This window comes from Oncorhynchus gorbuscha, linkage group LG06 (assembly GCF_021184085.1).
Source record: "Oncorhynchus gorbuscha isolate QuinsamMale2020 ecotype Even-year linkage group LG06, OgorEven_v1.0, whole genome shotgun sequence".
Taxonomy (NCBI): domain Eukaryota; kingdom Metazoa; phylum Chordata; class Actinopteri; order Salmoniformes; family Salmonidae; genus Oncorhynchus; species Oncorhynchus gorbuscha.
The window spans coordinates 12,335,831-12,349,610 of record NC_060178.1 but is presented as its reverse complement, the minus strand read 5'-3'; the positions used below and the strand labels follow the sequence as shown (position 1 = coordinate 12,349,610).

General features: G+C 44.6%; 1 protein-coding gene across 3 annotated transcripts in view; it reads right to left on the bottom strand.

The window, feature by feature from the left end:
• Positions 1-3,602: 3,602 nt before the first annotated feature.
• Positions 3,603-13,780, bottom strand: part of LOC124037548 (protein inscuteable homolog) — a 101,398-nt gene continuing 91,220 nt past the window's right edge. For 2 of the 3 annotated variants that reach the window (XM_046352354.1, XM_046352355.1), the window contains exons 8-13: positions 10,008-10,179; positions 9,605-9,783; positions 7,632-7,698; positions 6,099-6,254; positions 5,820-5,896; positions 3,603-4,719 (exon numbers count right to left, since the gene is read on the bottom strand). In XM_046352354.1, the coding sequence (XP_046208310.1) occupies positions 4,591-4,719; positions 5,820-5,896; positions 6,099-6,254; positions 7,632-7,698; positions 9,605-9,783; positions 10,008-10,179 (780 nt within the window). In that variant the 3' untranslated portion in view covers positions 3,603-4,590. The remainder of the gene's footprint in view (positions 4,720-5,819; positions 5,897-6,098; positions 6,255-7,631; positions 7,699-9,604; positions 9,784-10,007; positions 10,180-13,780) is intronic. The other variant, XM_046352356.1, reaches the window with a different exon arrangement.

Genomic DNA, 13,780 nt, shown 5'->3' with positions numbered 1-13,780 from the left:
TGAGAATGCTGTTCATTGACTACAGCTCAGCATTCAACACGATAGGGCCTACAAAGCTCATCACTATGCTAAGTACCCTGGGACAAAACACCTCCCTCTGCAACTGAATCCTGGACTTCCTGACGGGCCGCCCCCGGTGGTGAGGATAGGCAACAACACATCTGCCACGCTGATCCTCAACACGGGGGCACCTCAGGGGTCTGTTTTTAGTCCCCTCTTACACTCCCTGTTCACCCACGACTGCGTTGCCAAGCACGACTCCAACACCATCATTAAGTTTGCTGACGATACAACAGTGGTAGGCCTGATCACCGACAATAATGAGAAAGCCTATAGGGAGGAGGTCAGAGACCTGGCAGTGTGGTGCCAAGTCAACAACCTCTCCCTCAATGTGAGCAAGACAAAGGGGCTGATCGAGGACTATAGGAAAAGGAGGGCTGAACAGGCCCCCCATTAACATTGATGGGGCTGAAGTAGAGCGGGTTGAGTTTCAAGTTACTTGGTGTCCACATCACCAACTAACTATTATGGTCTAAACACACCAAGACAGTTGTGAAGAGGGTACGACAACACCTTTTCCCTCTCAGGAGACTGAAAAGATTTGGCATTGGTCCCTAGATCCTCATAAGGTTCTACAGCTGCATCATCGAGAGCATCCTGACCGGTTGCATCACTGCCTGGTATGGCAACTGCTCGGCATCTGACCGTAAGGCCCTACAGAGGGTAGTGCTCACGGTCCAGTACATCACTGGGGCCAAAAAACATTGAAATATTCCATTGTCTCTGTCAGGTCCGCATTGGGTAGACATCAATAGGAAAAATAGGAAATGACTATGAGATAATTAAATGTTTCAGTTGTGTATATAACTATATAATTTTTCATTCTTGAAAGTCATCAGATCCTCTCTGCTCAGGCAATAGCAGCCAAACAGTCAGACTTCTCTGTCTTTAGTCATCCTATTTCAGTAGGCTAGCTGCAGAGCTGTCTGACAAAATCATTTTACTAATGCATACTTTCAAAAACTGTCTCTATCCCTCTCTCTTGTTGTTGTGTTGTGTACAGTCCTTTCTCATGCGGTCCATGCGGTTTGTGTGTATCTAACCCAACGTAGCAGGCGTAAAAGTATATCCATCTCTGTCCGAGGCGGAAAAAAGTGAGACTGACTAACAAAATCAGAGGGGACTGGTGATTCGACCATTATAATGACTTTAGATAGCTGGCCGCTAAACTAACTAAGCAGAATGTTAGATGACACGCTAGCTGACATGGGCTAATTCACTATCAGTGACTAACTTAACAAGAGGAAAACAGCTGATGCACAATCAAATTCTGAAAATGCACCTTGTGTATTCTACTATTCTAATCTTCCTCCTGACAGTTAATACTGACTGGTGGGAAAGTGTCTCACTGCATCTATTCAACCTCGACTGAAAATGCTCTATTCAATCTGTATCACTGAAGCGTTACAGATAGTGAGCTTGAAATTGAAAGGATATTCCCTATTGAGCTGCCAAGGCTCATTTTTTACATTTCAATCATGCTGTAAGGCAAAATGGATTGAACCGAGCCCTGAATGTCAGTCTCATACATCTGTAGGCTGCAATACTTGGCTGTGGTCCTGGCCAAAATAGCTCCAATCACAGAACCAGTTTTTTCAGCTCCTTTGTGTCCTGTTTTCCTCTGTGTCCTGTTCTACTCTGTTATGTTCTACTCTGTGTCCTGTTCTACTCTGTTATGTTCTACTCTGTTATGTTCTACTCTGTGTCCTGTTCTACTCTGTTATGTTCTACTCTGTGTCCTGTTCTACTCTGATATGTTCTACTCTGTGTCCTGTTCTACTCTGTTATGTTCTACTCTGTGTCCCGTTCTACTCTGTTATGTTCTCCTCTGTGTCCTGTTCTACTCTGTGTCCTGTTCTACTCTGTGTCCTGTTCTCCTCTGTGTCTTGTTCTCCTCTGTGTATTGTTCTTCTCTGTGTCCTGTTCTCCTCTGTGTCCTGTTCTCCTCTGTGTCCTGTTCTCCTCTGTGTCCTGTTCTCCTCTGTGTCCTGTTCTCCTCTGTGTATTGTTCTCCTCTGTGTATTGTTCTCCTCTGTGTCCTGTTCTCCTCTGTGTCCTGTTCTCCTCTGTGTCCTGTTCTCCTCTGTGTCTTGTTCTCCTCTGTGTCCTGTTCTCCTCTGTGTATTGTTCTCCTCTGTGTATTGTTCTCCTCTGTGTCCTGTTCTTCTCTGTGTCCTGTTCTCCTCTGTGTATTGTTCTCCTCTGTGTCCTGTTCTTCTCTGTGTCCTGTTCTCCTCTGTGTATTGTTCTCCTCTGTGTCCTGTTCTCCTCTGTGTCCTGTTCTCCTCTGTGTCCTGTTCTCCTCTGTGTATTGTTCTTCTCTGTGTCCTGTTCTCCTCTGTGTCTTGTTCTCCTCTGTGTCCTGTTCTCCTCTGTGTCCTGTTCTCCTCTGTGTCCTGTTCTCCTCTGTGTATTGTTCTTCTCTGTGTCCTGTTCTCCTCTGTGTATTGTTCTTCTCTGTGTCCTGTTCTCCTCTGTGTCCTGTTCTCCTCTGTGTCCTGTTCTCCTCTGTGTATTGTTCTTCTCTGTGTCCTGTTCTCCTCTGTGTATTGTTCTCTGTGTATTGTTCTTCTCTGTGTCCTGTTCTCCTCTGTGTATTGTTCTCCTCTGTGTCCTGTTCTCCTCTGTGTCCTGTTCTCCTCTGTGTATTGTTCTCCTCTGTGTATTGTTCTCCTCTGTGTATTGTTCTCCTCTGTGTATTGTTCTCCTCTGTGTCCTGTTCTCCTCTGTGTATTGTTCTCCTCTTTGTATCGTTCTCTCACACTCTCAACATATTTAATTTGGTTCCAACAAAGAGAGCAGGAGCAGAGTCCATCACAAAGCTCTCTGAACACAGCCCTATGTCTCCTCGCAGACACCACACACAGCCTTGACTGTTTCAACGCTGGGCCACAGTAAAGAGTCGGAGCTGAGCCTGTGCCCTAAGGTGAAATGAGGCAACAGACACAGAGAGAGAAAGGCCTCAATTGTCTCTCCAAGGACAGGAAAAGGTTGAGAGAACTTTCATCAAACACATGACAATACAAAGTGTGCTGCTCTCCCCACTACTATCATACTGTACTAGTGGAGGAATGGTGCATGTCCCCATGGTTCTGAAACATCCATGACCTGATAGTTCAAAGCCACTAGTGGACCTATGGACCCCCTCCATCTCTCTCTCTGAACCACGGACAAAGGCTTTGTTCATCCCCCACCATCTTTGTTGGTGATAAAGGAAGAAACTGGAGCATTGTTCCTTGGAGATGTGCTGTACGGCAGGCATTGTAGCAGCTCTCGTGAGAGAAGCATAGCTACAGACTTTGGACCCTCATTAGGCCTTATGAAGGGACACAAGGCATCATTGATTATTTAACAGTAGTCTCCTCTGACGTGGTTTCGTTGTGATGAGCCAAGTTCTACCTTTGGTGTGGCATGATACTCGTGTTTTCGCTTAGTTTTCTCTGGTCACATTTAGCACAGCAGTGAAGCCTAGTTCCAATCGGGTCACTTTCTGAATGGATACCTGTCTTAACAGTGACAAAAAATACAACATTCCATTATAAGATATTCTTCCCTTTATTACAGTATATGCATGCCACACATTATAATAGTAATTTAATAGAGATTGTGGTTTACAACACATTTACAGTATGTTTCTTTGTAGCAAATACAATGTTTTAGATCCAAGGCAAGAAATACAGATACAATATTATAGATTTCAAAGCACTTTGTTTCCAAGGAAACCTACTTTAGAACAGCACACTAAAATCAGTAACCTATATTATTACCTCCCCTGAACAAGAGAGCCAAATGAGATAATGTCAAATACCTTGAATATACTGTATGTCCACCAACAACTCATTAAACACATTCTTATCTGTAAGTAACAGAACACAATAGTAGTTTCTAATATTTGAACAACCCATTAAATTGGCAGCTGACACAAAATACTGATTATTTTTATTTCATGCATGGTGGTCCCATGTACACTATGAATGTTATCACGAGAGGAATTATAACCAATAAGTACGATTTCATGAATGCTGCCAACATGTACATGTCCCCGAGTTTCGGTGTTTTATACTCCGAGAATGACAATTCTGTAATTATTAACAGCAAGTCTGTTTATGCTCAGATTTTTGGGTATACATTTAATGTATGCTTTGGGATATAGGGACTGATTTCTGCAACCCCTCCTTTTGTCTTGTGTGTTTTTAAGTCTCAGGGTGGAGTGAGTGGTCACTGAGACTCCTCCAGTGCCTGTGCACCCAACCCCTTCTTTGTCTTGTGTGTTTTTAAGTCTCAGGCTGGAGTGAGTGGTCACTGAGACTCCTCCAGTGCCTGTGCACCCAACCCCTCCTTTGTCTTGTGTGTTTTTAAGTCTCAGGCTGGAGTGAGTGGTCACTGAGACTCCTCCAGTGCCTGTGCACCCAACCCCTCCTTTGTCTTGTGTGTTTTTAAGTCTCAGGCTGGAGTGAGTGGTCACTGAGACTCCTCCAGTGCCTGTGCACCCAACCCCTCCGCTCTGGATCGTCCTATAAAGCTCTCTTCTCATACAAAGCTCTCTTCCATGTTGGAGCACAGCAGGAAAGAGTCCACCAGTCTGGGCTTGATCAACTGCTGGTGGTCGGTGGCCTCGATGCTGTCTGGACACCCTGCTGCCAGCCTCCTCAGGGCAGCCTGCAGAGCACAGGGAGAGGGGTGGATCAGTGAAGACATTTAATCGACTGCACTGTAGCGTATGACATAGCACTGTAGCGTATGACATAGCACTGTAGCGTATGACATAGCACTGTAGCGTATGACATAGCATAGAATAAACCAATATTGATCACTATAGATATAGATCAATATAGACTACAAATCGAGATATAGCTGATTATCAGATATAAGTCTTTCAGCTATTTATTGATGGGCTGAGGTTTGACTGACACTGTGCAGTGCATGACTGCTTCAGTATTCTGTGTTACAGTACAACTGAGAGGGAGCATGGCAGTATGAAACAAGACAACAGTTCTACTCCAGCAGGGGAATGTCAAATATTTACTACATATTAGTTAACAAAATGTTCTCTGGAAGCCAACCCTCTTTGAAGGCTGGTTCAACACTGACAAAATCTCCATTATAACCTCTGGCAATAGTGATAAAAAATAATCCTATGAAATGTACTTAAGTATAACAAGCAGTGTAAAACAGTGAAGGAGAGAGCCCTTATGTGCAAGAACCGTCCAGCAATATTCATTAAGCCTCTGACTCTTTTACACCAGTCTAAAGAGCTGTTTATCTGGCCTGTGATCTGGCCTGTGATCTGGCCTGTGATCTGGCCTGTGATCTGGCCTGTGATCTGGCCTGTGATCTGGCCTGTGATCTGGCCTGTGATCTGGCCTGTGATCTGGCCTGTGATCTGGCCTGTGATCTGGCCTGTGATCTGGCCTGTGATCTGGCCTCATCAATTATGATCAGGAGAACTGAATGATAAAGGATGAACAGGAATACGTGTGAAATGTTTCAACAAAACCTGCTTCCTTATATAGTGGGATCTCCTTACGGTGAGAAGACTGGTTCAGATCAAGGACTGCTGTCTTTTTGTCCCATGGATATAAACCTCTCTTTAAGTTATTAGACACACTTATGCACTGGGAAAAAATTACTTCACAGACTGTAGCCCATGTTTGTGGGAAATATATTATTTACATTTTTGGTTCACATTCAAACACATTCTCAGAAATGTAACTATTGTACAAAGACAACCATACAAAGACGTATTTAAATACACCTACCAGGCATGCAACTAGTACAGAGTCACTGTTGTTCCGCTCCGCTGGTGAGCGACACAGTTCGATTAGTCGAGGGACAGCTGGAGAAATGGAAGACCATGGTCAGTTTAGAAATTGTGTTGTCGATTGACCTACACAAAGTTCCTATCCAATACTATGAGCCTGCTTCCCCATTAAATTAATGTGCCACCAACCTCCTGTAGTTCCTATAACTACTGTGATTACGAGAGTAAAAAAGGGTTGAAAAGTATGGGGACTGGTTTGACCTGAGAGGGCTTCTACCTTGCAGCTGGATGGCTGTTTGGGCTATGTCCGGGTCTCTGCTCAGACGGGCCAGTGTGACAGCGGCTTTCTGCTGGACCCTCTCGCATGCGGCGCCCTCCGATGGACTAGAGGAGGACGGCTTCTCACCCAGCAGCTGGAGCAGTCTCTCAACACCTAGCAGACACAACACACAACACAGACAAATGGAGGATGTAGACACATCAAACAGACAGACAGACAGAGGATGTAGACACACAACACAAAGACAGACAGAGGAAATAGACACATCACACACAGACAGAGGATATAGACAACAACACAAAGACAGAAAGAGGAAGTAGACACATCACACACAGACAGACAGAGGAAATAGACACATCACACACACAGACAGACAGAGGATGTGGACACATCACACACAGACAGAGGATGTAGACTCAACACAAAGACAGACAGAGGAAGTAGACACAACACACAGACAGACAGAGGAAGTAGACACATCACACAGACAGACAGAGGAAGTAGACACAACACACACAGACAGAGGACGTAGACACATCACACAGACAGACAGAGGAAGTAGACACAACACACAGATAGACAGAGGAAGTAGACACAACACAAAGACAGACAGAGGATGTAGACACAACACACAGACAGACAGAGGAAGTAGACACAACACACATACAGACAGAGGACGTAGACACATCACACAGACAGACAGAGGAAGTAGACACAACACACAGACAGACAGAGGAAGTAGACACAACACACAGACAGACAGAGGAAGTAGACACAACACACAGACAGACAGAGGATGTAGACAACAACACAAAGACAGACAGAGGAAGTAGACACAATACACACAGACAGACAGAGGAAGTAGACACAACACACACAGACAGACAGAGGTAATAGACACATTACACACAGACAGACAGAGGATGTAGACAACAACACAAAGACAGACAGAGGAAGTAGACACAACACACAGACAGACAGAGGATGTAGACAACAACACAAAGACAGACAGAGGAAGTAGACACATCAGACACAGACAGACAGAGGAAGTAGACTCAACACACGCAGACAGACAGAGGAAGTAGACACATCACACAGACAGACAGAGGAAGTAGACACATCACACAGACAGACAGAGGAAGTAGACTCAACACACACAGACAGACAGAGGAAGTAGACACAACACACAAACAGACAGGGGACGAGAGAAACAGGAGAAAAAGACAAATCAAACATGGAGTCAGGGGCTTTAATACACAACATCAACAAGAAAGAGTCAGGGGACAGAGACTAAGAGGGTTGAGGAAGCAGGCAACATGGCAGAAATGTGGGTTTACGTTGTCATCTTGAGGATTTTGAGGGAATTGCAATAAAAAAGAAATATCTGATTGTCATCTCTCTGTTAACTCCCTCCTTTGATATTAATCAATGTCTCTGTCATGACCAGCGAATACATGTGTGGAGATATTTAACATGATGTTAGTCTCATTCACATACATCAAATACTGGTAAAAACTGTTTTTTGCGTACCTTTCTCTTGCAGGATTTCAGGTGCAGACTGCTCCAAAACAGAGAGGTTTGCCAAGATGGTAACCACCTAAACGGACCACAGTCAACAGGGCATACCAGAGATTTGACAACACTCAACCCATTTTAGCATGCCTCCTTGTAAAATATGACAGTGCTGGGCATGAATGACTCAAATTCTACAGTACGTTGACTTATGGTAAATCTGTTCTTATGGGAATTAGGAAGATATGGCAGGTGTGGACACATGAAGGTGTTTACATACAGTGGGGCAAAAAAAGTATTTAGTCAGCCACCAATTGTGCAAGTTCTCCCACTTAAAAAGATGAGAGAGGCCTGTAATTTTCATCATAGGTACACTTCAACTATGACAGACAAAATGAGAAAAAAAAATGCAGAAATCACATTGTAGGATTTTTAATGAATTTATTTGCAAATTATGGTGGAAAATAAGTATTTGGTCACCTACAAACAAACAAGATTTATTTCTCTCACAGACCTGTAACTTCTTCTTTAAGAGGCTCCTCTGTCCTCCACTCGTTACCTGTATTAATGGCACCTGTTTGAACTTGTTATCAGTATAAAAGACACCTGTCCACAACCTCAAACAGTCACACTCCAAACTCCACTATGGCCAAGACCAAAGAGCTGTCAAAGGACACCAGAAACAAAATTGTAGAACTGCACCAGGGTGGGAAGACTGAATCTGCAATAGCTTGGTTTGAAGAAATCAACTGTGGGAGCAATTATTAGGAAATGGAAGACATACAAGACCACTGATAATCTCCCTCGATCTGGGGCTCCACGCAAGATCTCACCCCGTGGGTTCAAAATGATCACAAGAACGGTGAGCAAAAATCCCAGATCCACACGGAGGGACCTAGTAAATGACCTGCACTGAGCTGGGACCAAAGTAACAAAGCCTACCATCAGTAACACACTACGCCGCCAGGGACTCGAATACTGCAGTGCCAGACGTGTCCCCCTGCTTAAGCCAGTACATGTCCAGGCCCGTCTGAAGTTTGCTAGAGAGCATTTGGATGATCCAGAAGAAGATTGGGAGAATGTCATATGGTCAGATGAAACCAAAATATAAAATTTTGGTAAAAACTCAACTCGTCGTGTTTGGAGGACAAAGAATGCTGAGTTGCATCCAAAGAACACCATACCTACTGTGAAGCATGGGGATGGAAACATCATGCTTTGGGGCTGTTTTTCTGCAAAGGGACCAGGACGACTGATCCGTGTAAAGGAAAGAATGAATGGGGCCATGTATGTATTTGAGTGAAAACCTCCTTCCATCAGCAAGGGCATTGAAGATGAAAAATGGCTGGGTCTTTCAGCATGGCAATGATCCCAAACACACTGCCCGAGCAACGAAGGAGTGGCTTCGTAAGAAGCATTCCAAGGTCCTGGAGTGGCCTTGCCAGTCTCCAGATCTCAGCCCCATAGAAAATCTTTGGAGGGAGTTGAAAATCCGTGTTGCCCAGCAACAGCCCCAAAACATCACTGCTCTAGAGGAGATCTGCATGGAGGAAGGGGCCAAAATACCAGCAACAGTGTGTGAAAACCTTGTGAAGACTTACAGAAAACGTTTGACCTCTGTCATTGCCAACAAAGGCTATATAACATAGTATTGAGATAAACTTTTGTTATTGACCAAATATTTATTTTCCACCATAATTTGCAAATAAATTCCTTAAAAATCCTACAGTGTGATTTTCTGGAATTTTCTGTCTTATTTTGTCTGTCATAGTTGAAGTGTACCTATGATGAAAATTACAGGCCTCTCTCATCTTTTTAAGTTGGAGAACTTGCACAATTGGTGGATCACTAAATACTTTTTTGCCCCACTGTACATATGTGACAGGGTAGGTCCCCTCCCTCTCCCGAGCACAGCATTTTAACCAATCACTCTACTGAAACCATGGTCTTGGTTGAGCAATAATCTACATATTGATCAGCATGTCCTCTACCTGGTCTTTAGAGTAGGGAGTATCAACTCTCTGGCGGTCTTTGCATGCCTGTAGGAGGATGTGGATGGCGTTGAGCTGGAGGAGGATCTCACAGGCCATGCTGTCGAAGAATGTGATGTTGGCAAGGGCAGCAGATGCCAGGAGGAAGACCTCGCCACAGGAGGCACTCCCACACAACTCTGGAGGAAACACACAAACCTTCATCTTCAAAAATCACCTTGACCTCATGGACCTTACATTCATAGCTCCACCTTTGAATTTGAGTGGTTACATTTTCTGCATCCCCATCTCAAAACTAAGTGAAGGAGCTGCCCGTTCTCTTGTTTTTCCTTTAAAGTGTTTCAGAATGAACAGACTGATCTAGCCACATCAAAGCCCTGCAGTACAGCAGCCATGCACTCACTGATGAGAGCGGTGACAATGTCCTCCATGCTCTCCAGGAAGCTGCCCAGGTGCTGGGTGGAGGTGTGGTGGGGTGAGGTGATCTGGGCCACCACTGCCGCTGCCTCTGCCCTCGCCGACTCAGCTCTGTTCTCATCGGTCAGGATGTCCGCCAAGCACAGGATCCCATCCACCTATAAGACGGGTGACGCATATGCATAGCAGACGATGACAAGCACAGGATCCCATCCACCTATAAGACGGGTGACGCATATGCATAGCAGACAATGACAAGCACATTCTGTTATGTCGAATCCTCTAATACTAAACATAAAGATAATCCGCAAGGCAGTTAACCCACTGTTCCCCGGGAGCCGAAGACGTGGATGTCGATTAAGGCAGCCCCCTGCACCTCTCTGATTCAGAGGGGTTGGGTTAAATGCGGAAGACGCATTCAGTTGTACAACTGATTAGGTATCCCCTTTTCCCTTTCCTCTCCACCAGGCTATGCACACGCACACCATCGCACACACACACACACACACACACACACACACACACACACACACACACACACACACACACACACACACACACACACACACACACACACACACACACACACACACACACACACACACACACACACACACACACACACACACACACACACACACACACACACACACACACACACGATGTAACAAGCCCCGAGCATCTCATTGGATTGATAGCTGCCATTGATTCATCTAAGAATCCCTCTATAGTAGGCTCTATTGTTAGGCAGTCCAGACAGGTAGTTAAGTGTCCTGGGTTGTGTCCAGCTTATACCTGGTTAAGTGTCCGGGGTCCACCCTGGTTAAGTGTCCGGTGCCAACCCGGTTGAGACTTAGCAGCCCTGCCCATAAAACAATCACGATTAAATGACACCACTCCAATGTTACGGCCATCTCCCTCTGGGGCTGAGGGCTCACAGGGCTCGCAGGGCTCGCAGGGCTCACAGGGCTCACACGTGCACATCAGGTTTGGGGGAATGTGATTCACGTATCTCTCAAAATTGTCCCCTCATTGGTGCAGACCTAATGTCCTTGTCTCCTAATATAGTTCAGTGAAACAAGAGTATTCCAATAACATCTCATTTTATAACGGTAGAAAAAGCGTTGGGCTTGGCGATTTTATAAATAGTCACAATGGGAAAAAAAAGTGTGGATGTTCACCCCCCTCCTGCTGCTTTTATCTGGATTCGAATTGGACATCGTTTGAGATGGTCGAGAAGTGTGTGTGTGTGTGTGTGTGTGTGTGTGTGTGTGTGTGTGTGTGTGTGTGTGTGTGTGTGTGTGTGTGTGTGTGTGTGTGTGTGTGTGTGTGTGTGTGTGTGTGTGTGTGTGTGTGTGTGTGTGTGTGTGTGTGAGAGAGAGAGAGAGAGAGAGATGTCTATACAGTGAACTTTTTCATCCAGGTTTGGAAATATAATATATTTATCCACATGGTGGCAATGTTGCGCAGACTAAATTCTGGTGCACTTCCCACTACTATAACAAACAGTACCTTAGAGACCTTGCATCGTTGAGCAGTAGTGCCGGTGACCCGGCAAATATACTGTGAATAAAACTAAACCTTTTATTAATATGAGCAATTTTTTTAAACCTCAAAACAGATAACCTGTCTAACCCTTTTGAAGGATTTGACGGTCAAGTCTGTAATGGAAGCGACCAGTGTTCAAATACAGAGTACCCAAACAGAAGAACGTTGCAATAATTGTCACTTTTAGCTTTTATGTCTCTCTGTGAAAACGTCTACAAAAAACTTTCAACGTGAGTAGAATTGTTTCGAGTGAGCTCATACAAAGTATCCATCCTAGACACACCTGTCAGAGACATTTCCTGTAGAACATCACTATGAGCTTGATGATAGGACAACTCCGTATTCCTGTCTCCTTATACTTCACCAGCGTGCCGGCACGGCCCATCGAAGCAGAAACAATCCCCTCTTCCGCCCACCTCTCCCGTCCCTCTTCCTGAAATATGCTGCACTGAGATGAACTTCTCATTCATATCTTGCCCCCGGTCTACTCCGGATGTCTTCCAAAATGTATTTCTAATCGTGTGGAAGAAGACACTTACTTGGCTCGACTACTTGTGCCTTTTAGAGTGCAGTAGACACGACCACGGAGGTTCAACTTAATCATGATCTTACTGTTTTAACCACAAGCCCCAACAGTAGTAAACAAGCTGTTTCCCACCAATTATTATTATATTTTGTGTTTACCTTTATTTAACTTGGCAAGTCAGTTAAGAAAAAAGTCTTATTTTCAATGACGGCCTAGGAACAGTGGATTAACTGGCCTAGGAACAGTGGGTTAACTGGCCTAGGAACAGTGGGTTAACTGGCCTAGGAACAGTGGGTTAACTGGCCTAGGAACAGTGGGTTAACTGGCCTAGGAACAGTGGGTTAACTGGCCTAGGAACAGTGGGTTAACTGGCCTAGGAACAGTGGGTTAACTGCCTTGTTCTGGGGCAGAATGACAGATTTTTACCTTGTCAGCTCCAGGATTTAATCTTGCAGCCTTTCGGTTACTAGTCCAACGGTCTAACCACTAGACTACCTGCCACAATGAAACACAAGGAGTGAATCATTCCCTTTCCTCCATCACTCGACAACTGCAACAGGTGTGGTTGTCGTGGCCGAGCGATGGCTCATGTTCGGTTTGTGGCGTCCACTTCAGCGACAGTTCCCCCTTCCTGGAGATTCTAATCTGGGGCCGATTGTCATTGCTATGCTGTCTGGCGTATCTACACCTGACTGACTCCGTTCTTCAAGCAACTCTTTGAGCAGACACATATGCCGGTGTGGCATCATTAATCAGTGAATGGGGATGTACTTGACTTTCATGGGTGGAGATGCTTTGTGGTTTTTGTTTGTTCTCAAAAGAAGAAAGAAAAACACACAGAAAGATTCTGTTTCTATCGGGCCTACTGAAGCACAAGACTCTGTTTCTATCGGCCTACTGAAGCACAAGACTCTGTTTCTATCGGCCTAGTGAAGCACAAGACTCTGTTTCTATCGGCCTACTGAAGCACAAGACTGTTTCTATCGGCCTACTGAAGCACAAGACTCTGTTTCTATCCCCCTACTGAAGCACATGACTCTGTTTATATCCCTCTACTGAAGAACAAGACTCTGTTTATATCCCCCTACTGAAGAACAATACTCTGTTTATGTAGGCCCACTGAAGCACAATACTGTTTAAATAGGTTTACTGAAACACAAGACTCTGTTTATATAGGCCTACTGAAGCACAAGACTTTACTACTGAAGCACAAGACTATCGGTATACATTATATAGGCCTACTGAAGCACAAGACTCGGTTTATATAGGCCTACTGAAGCACAAGACTATCGGTATACATTATATAGGCCTACTGAAGCACAAGACTCGGTTTATATAGGCCTACTGAAGCACAAGCCTATCGGTATACATATCCCGGAAGAAAGGAATTGTCACTCCAATACAATTGAATAGAAAGTTGGCAAAAATAGAGAAGATCGTGCTACCATGGAAAATAAAATACCTGTCTATTTGTGGAAAAATCACCCTGATGAACTCTTTAGTCATATCCCAGTTGACCCTGATGAACTCTTTAGTCATATCCCAGTTGACCCTGATGAACTCTTTAGTCATATCCCAGTTGACCCTGATGAACTCTTTAGTCATATCCCAGTTGACCCTGATGAACTCTTTAGTCATATCCCAGTTGACCCTGATGAACTCTTTAGTCATATCCCAGTTGACCC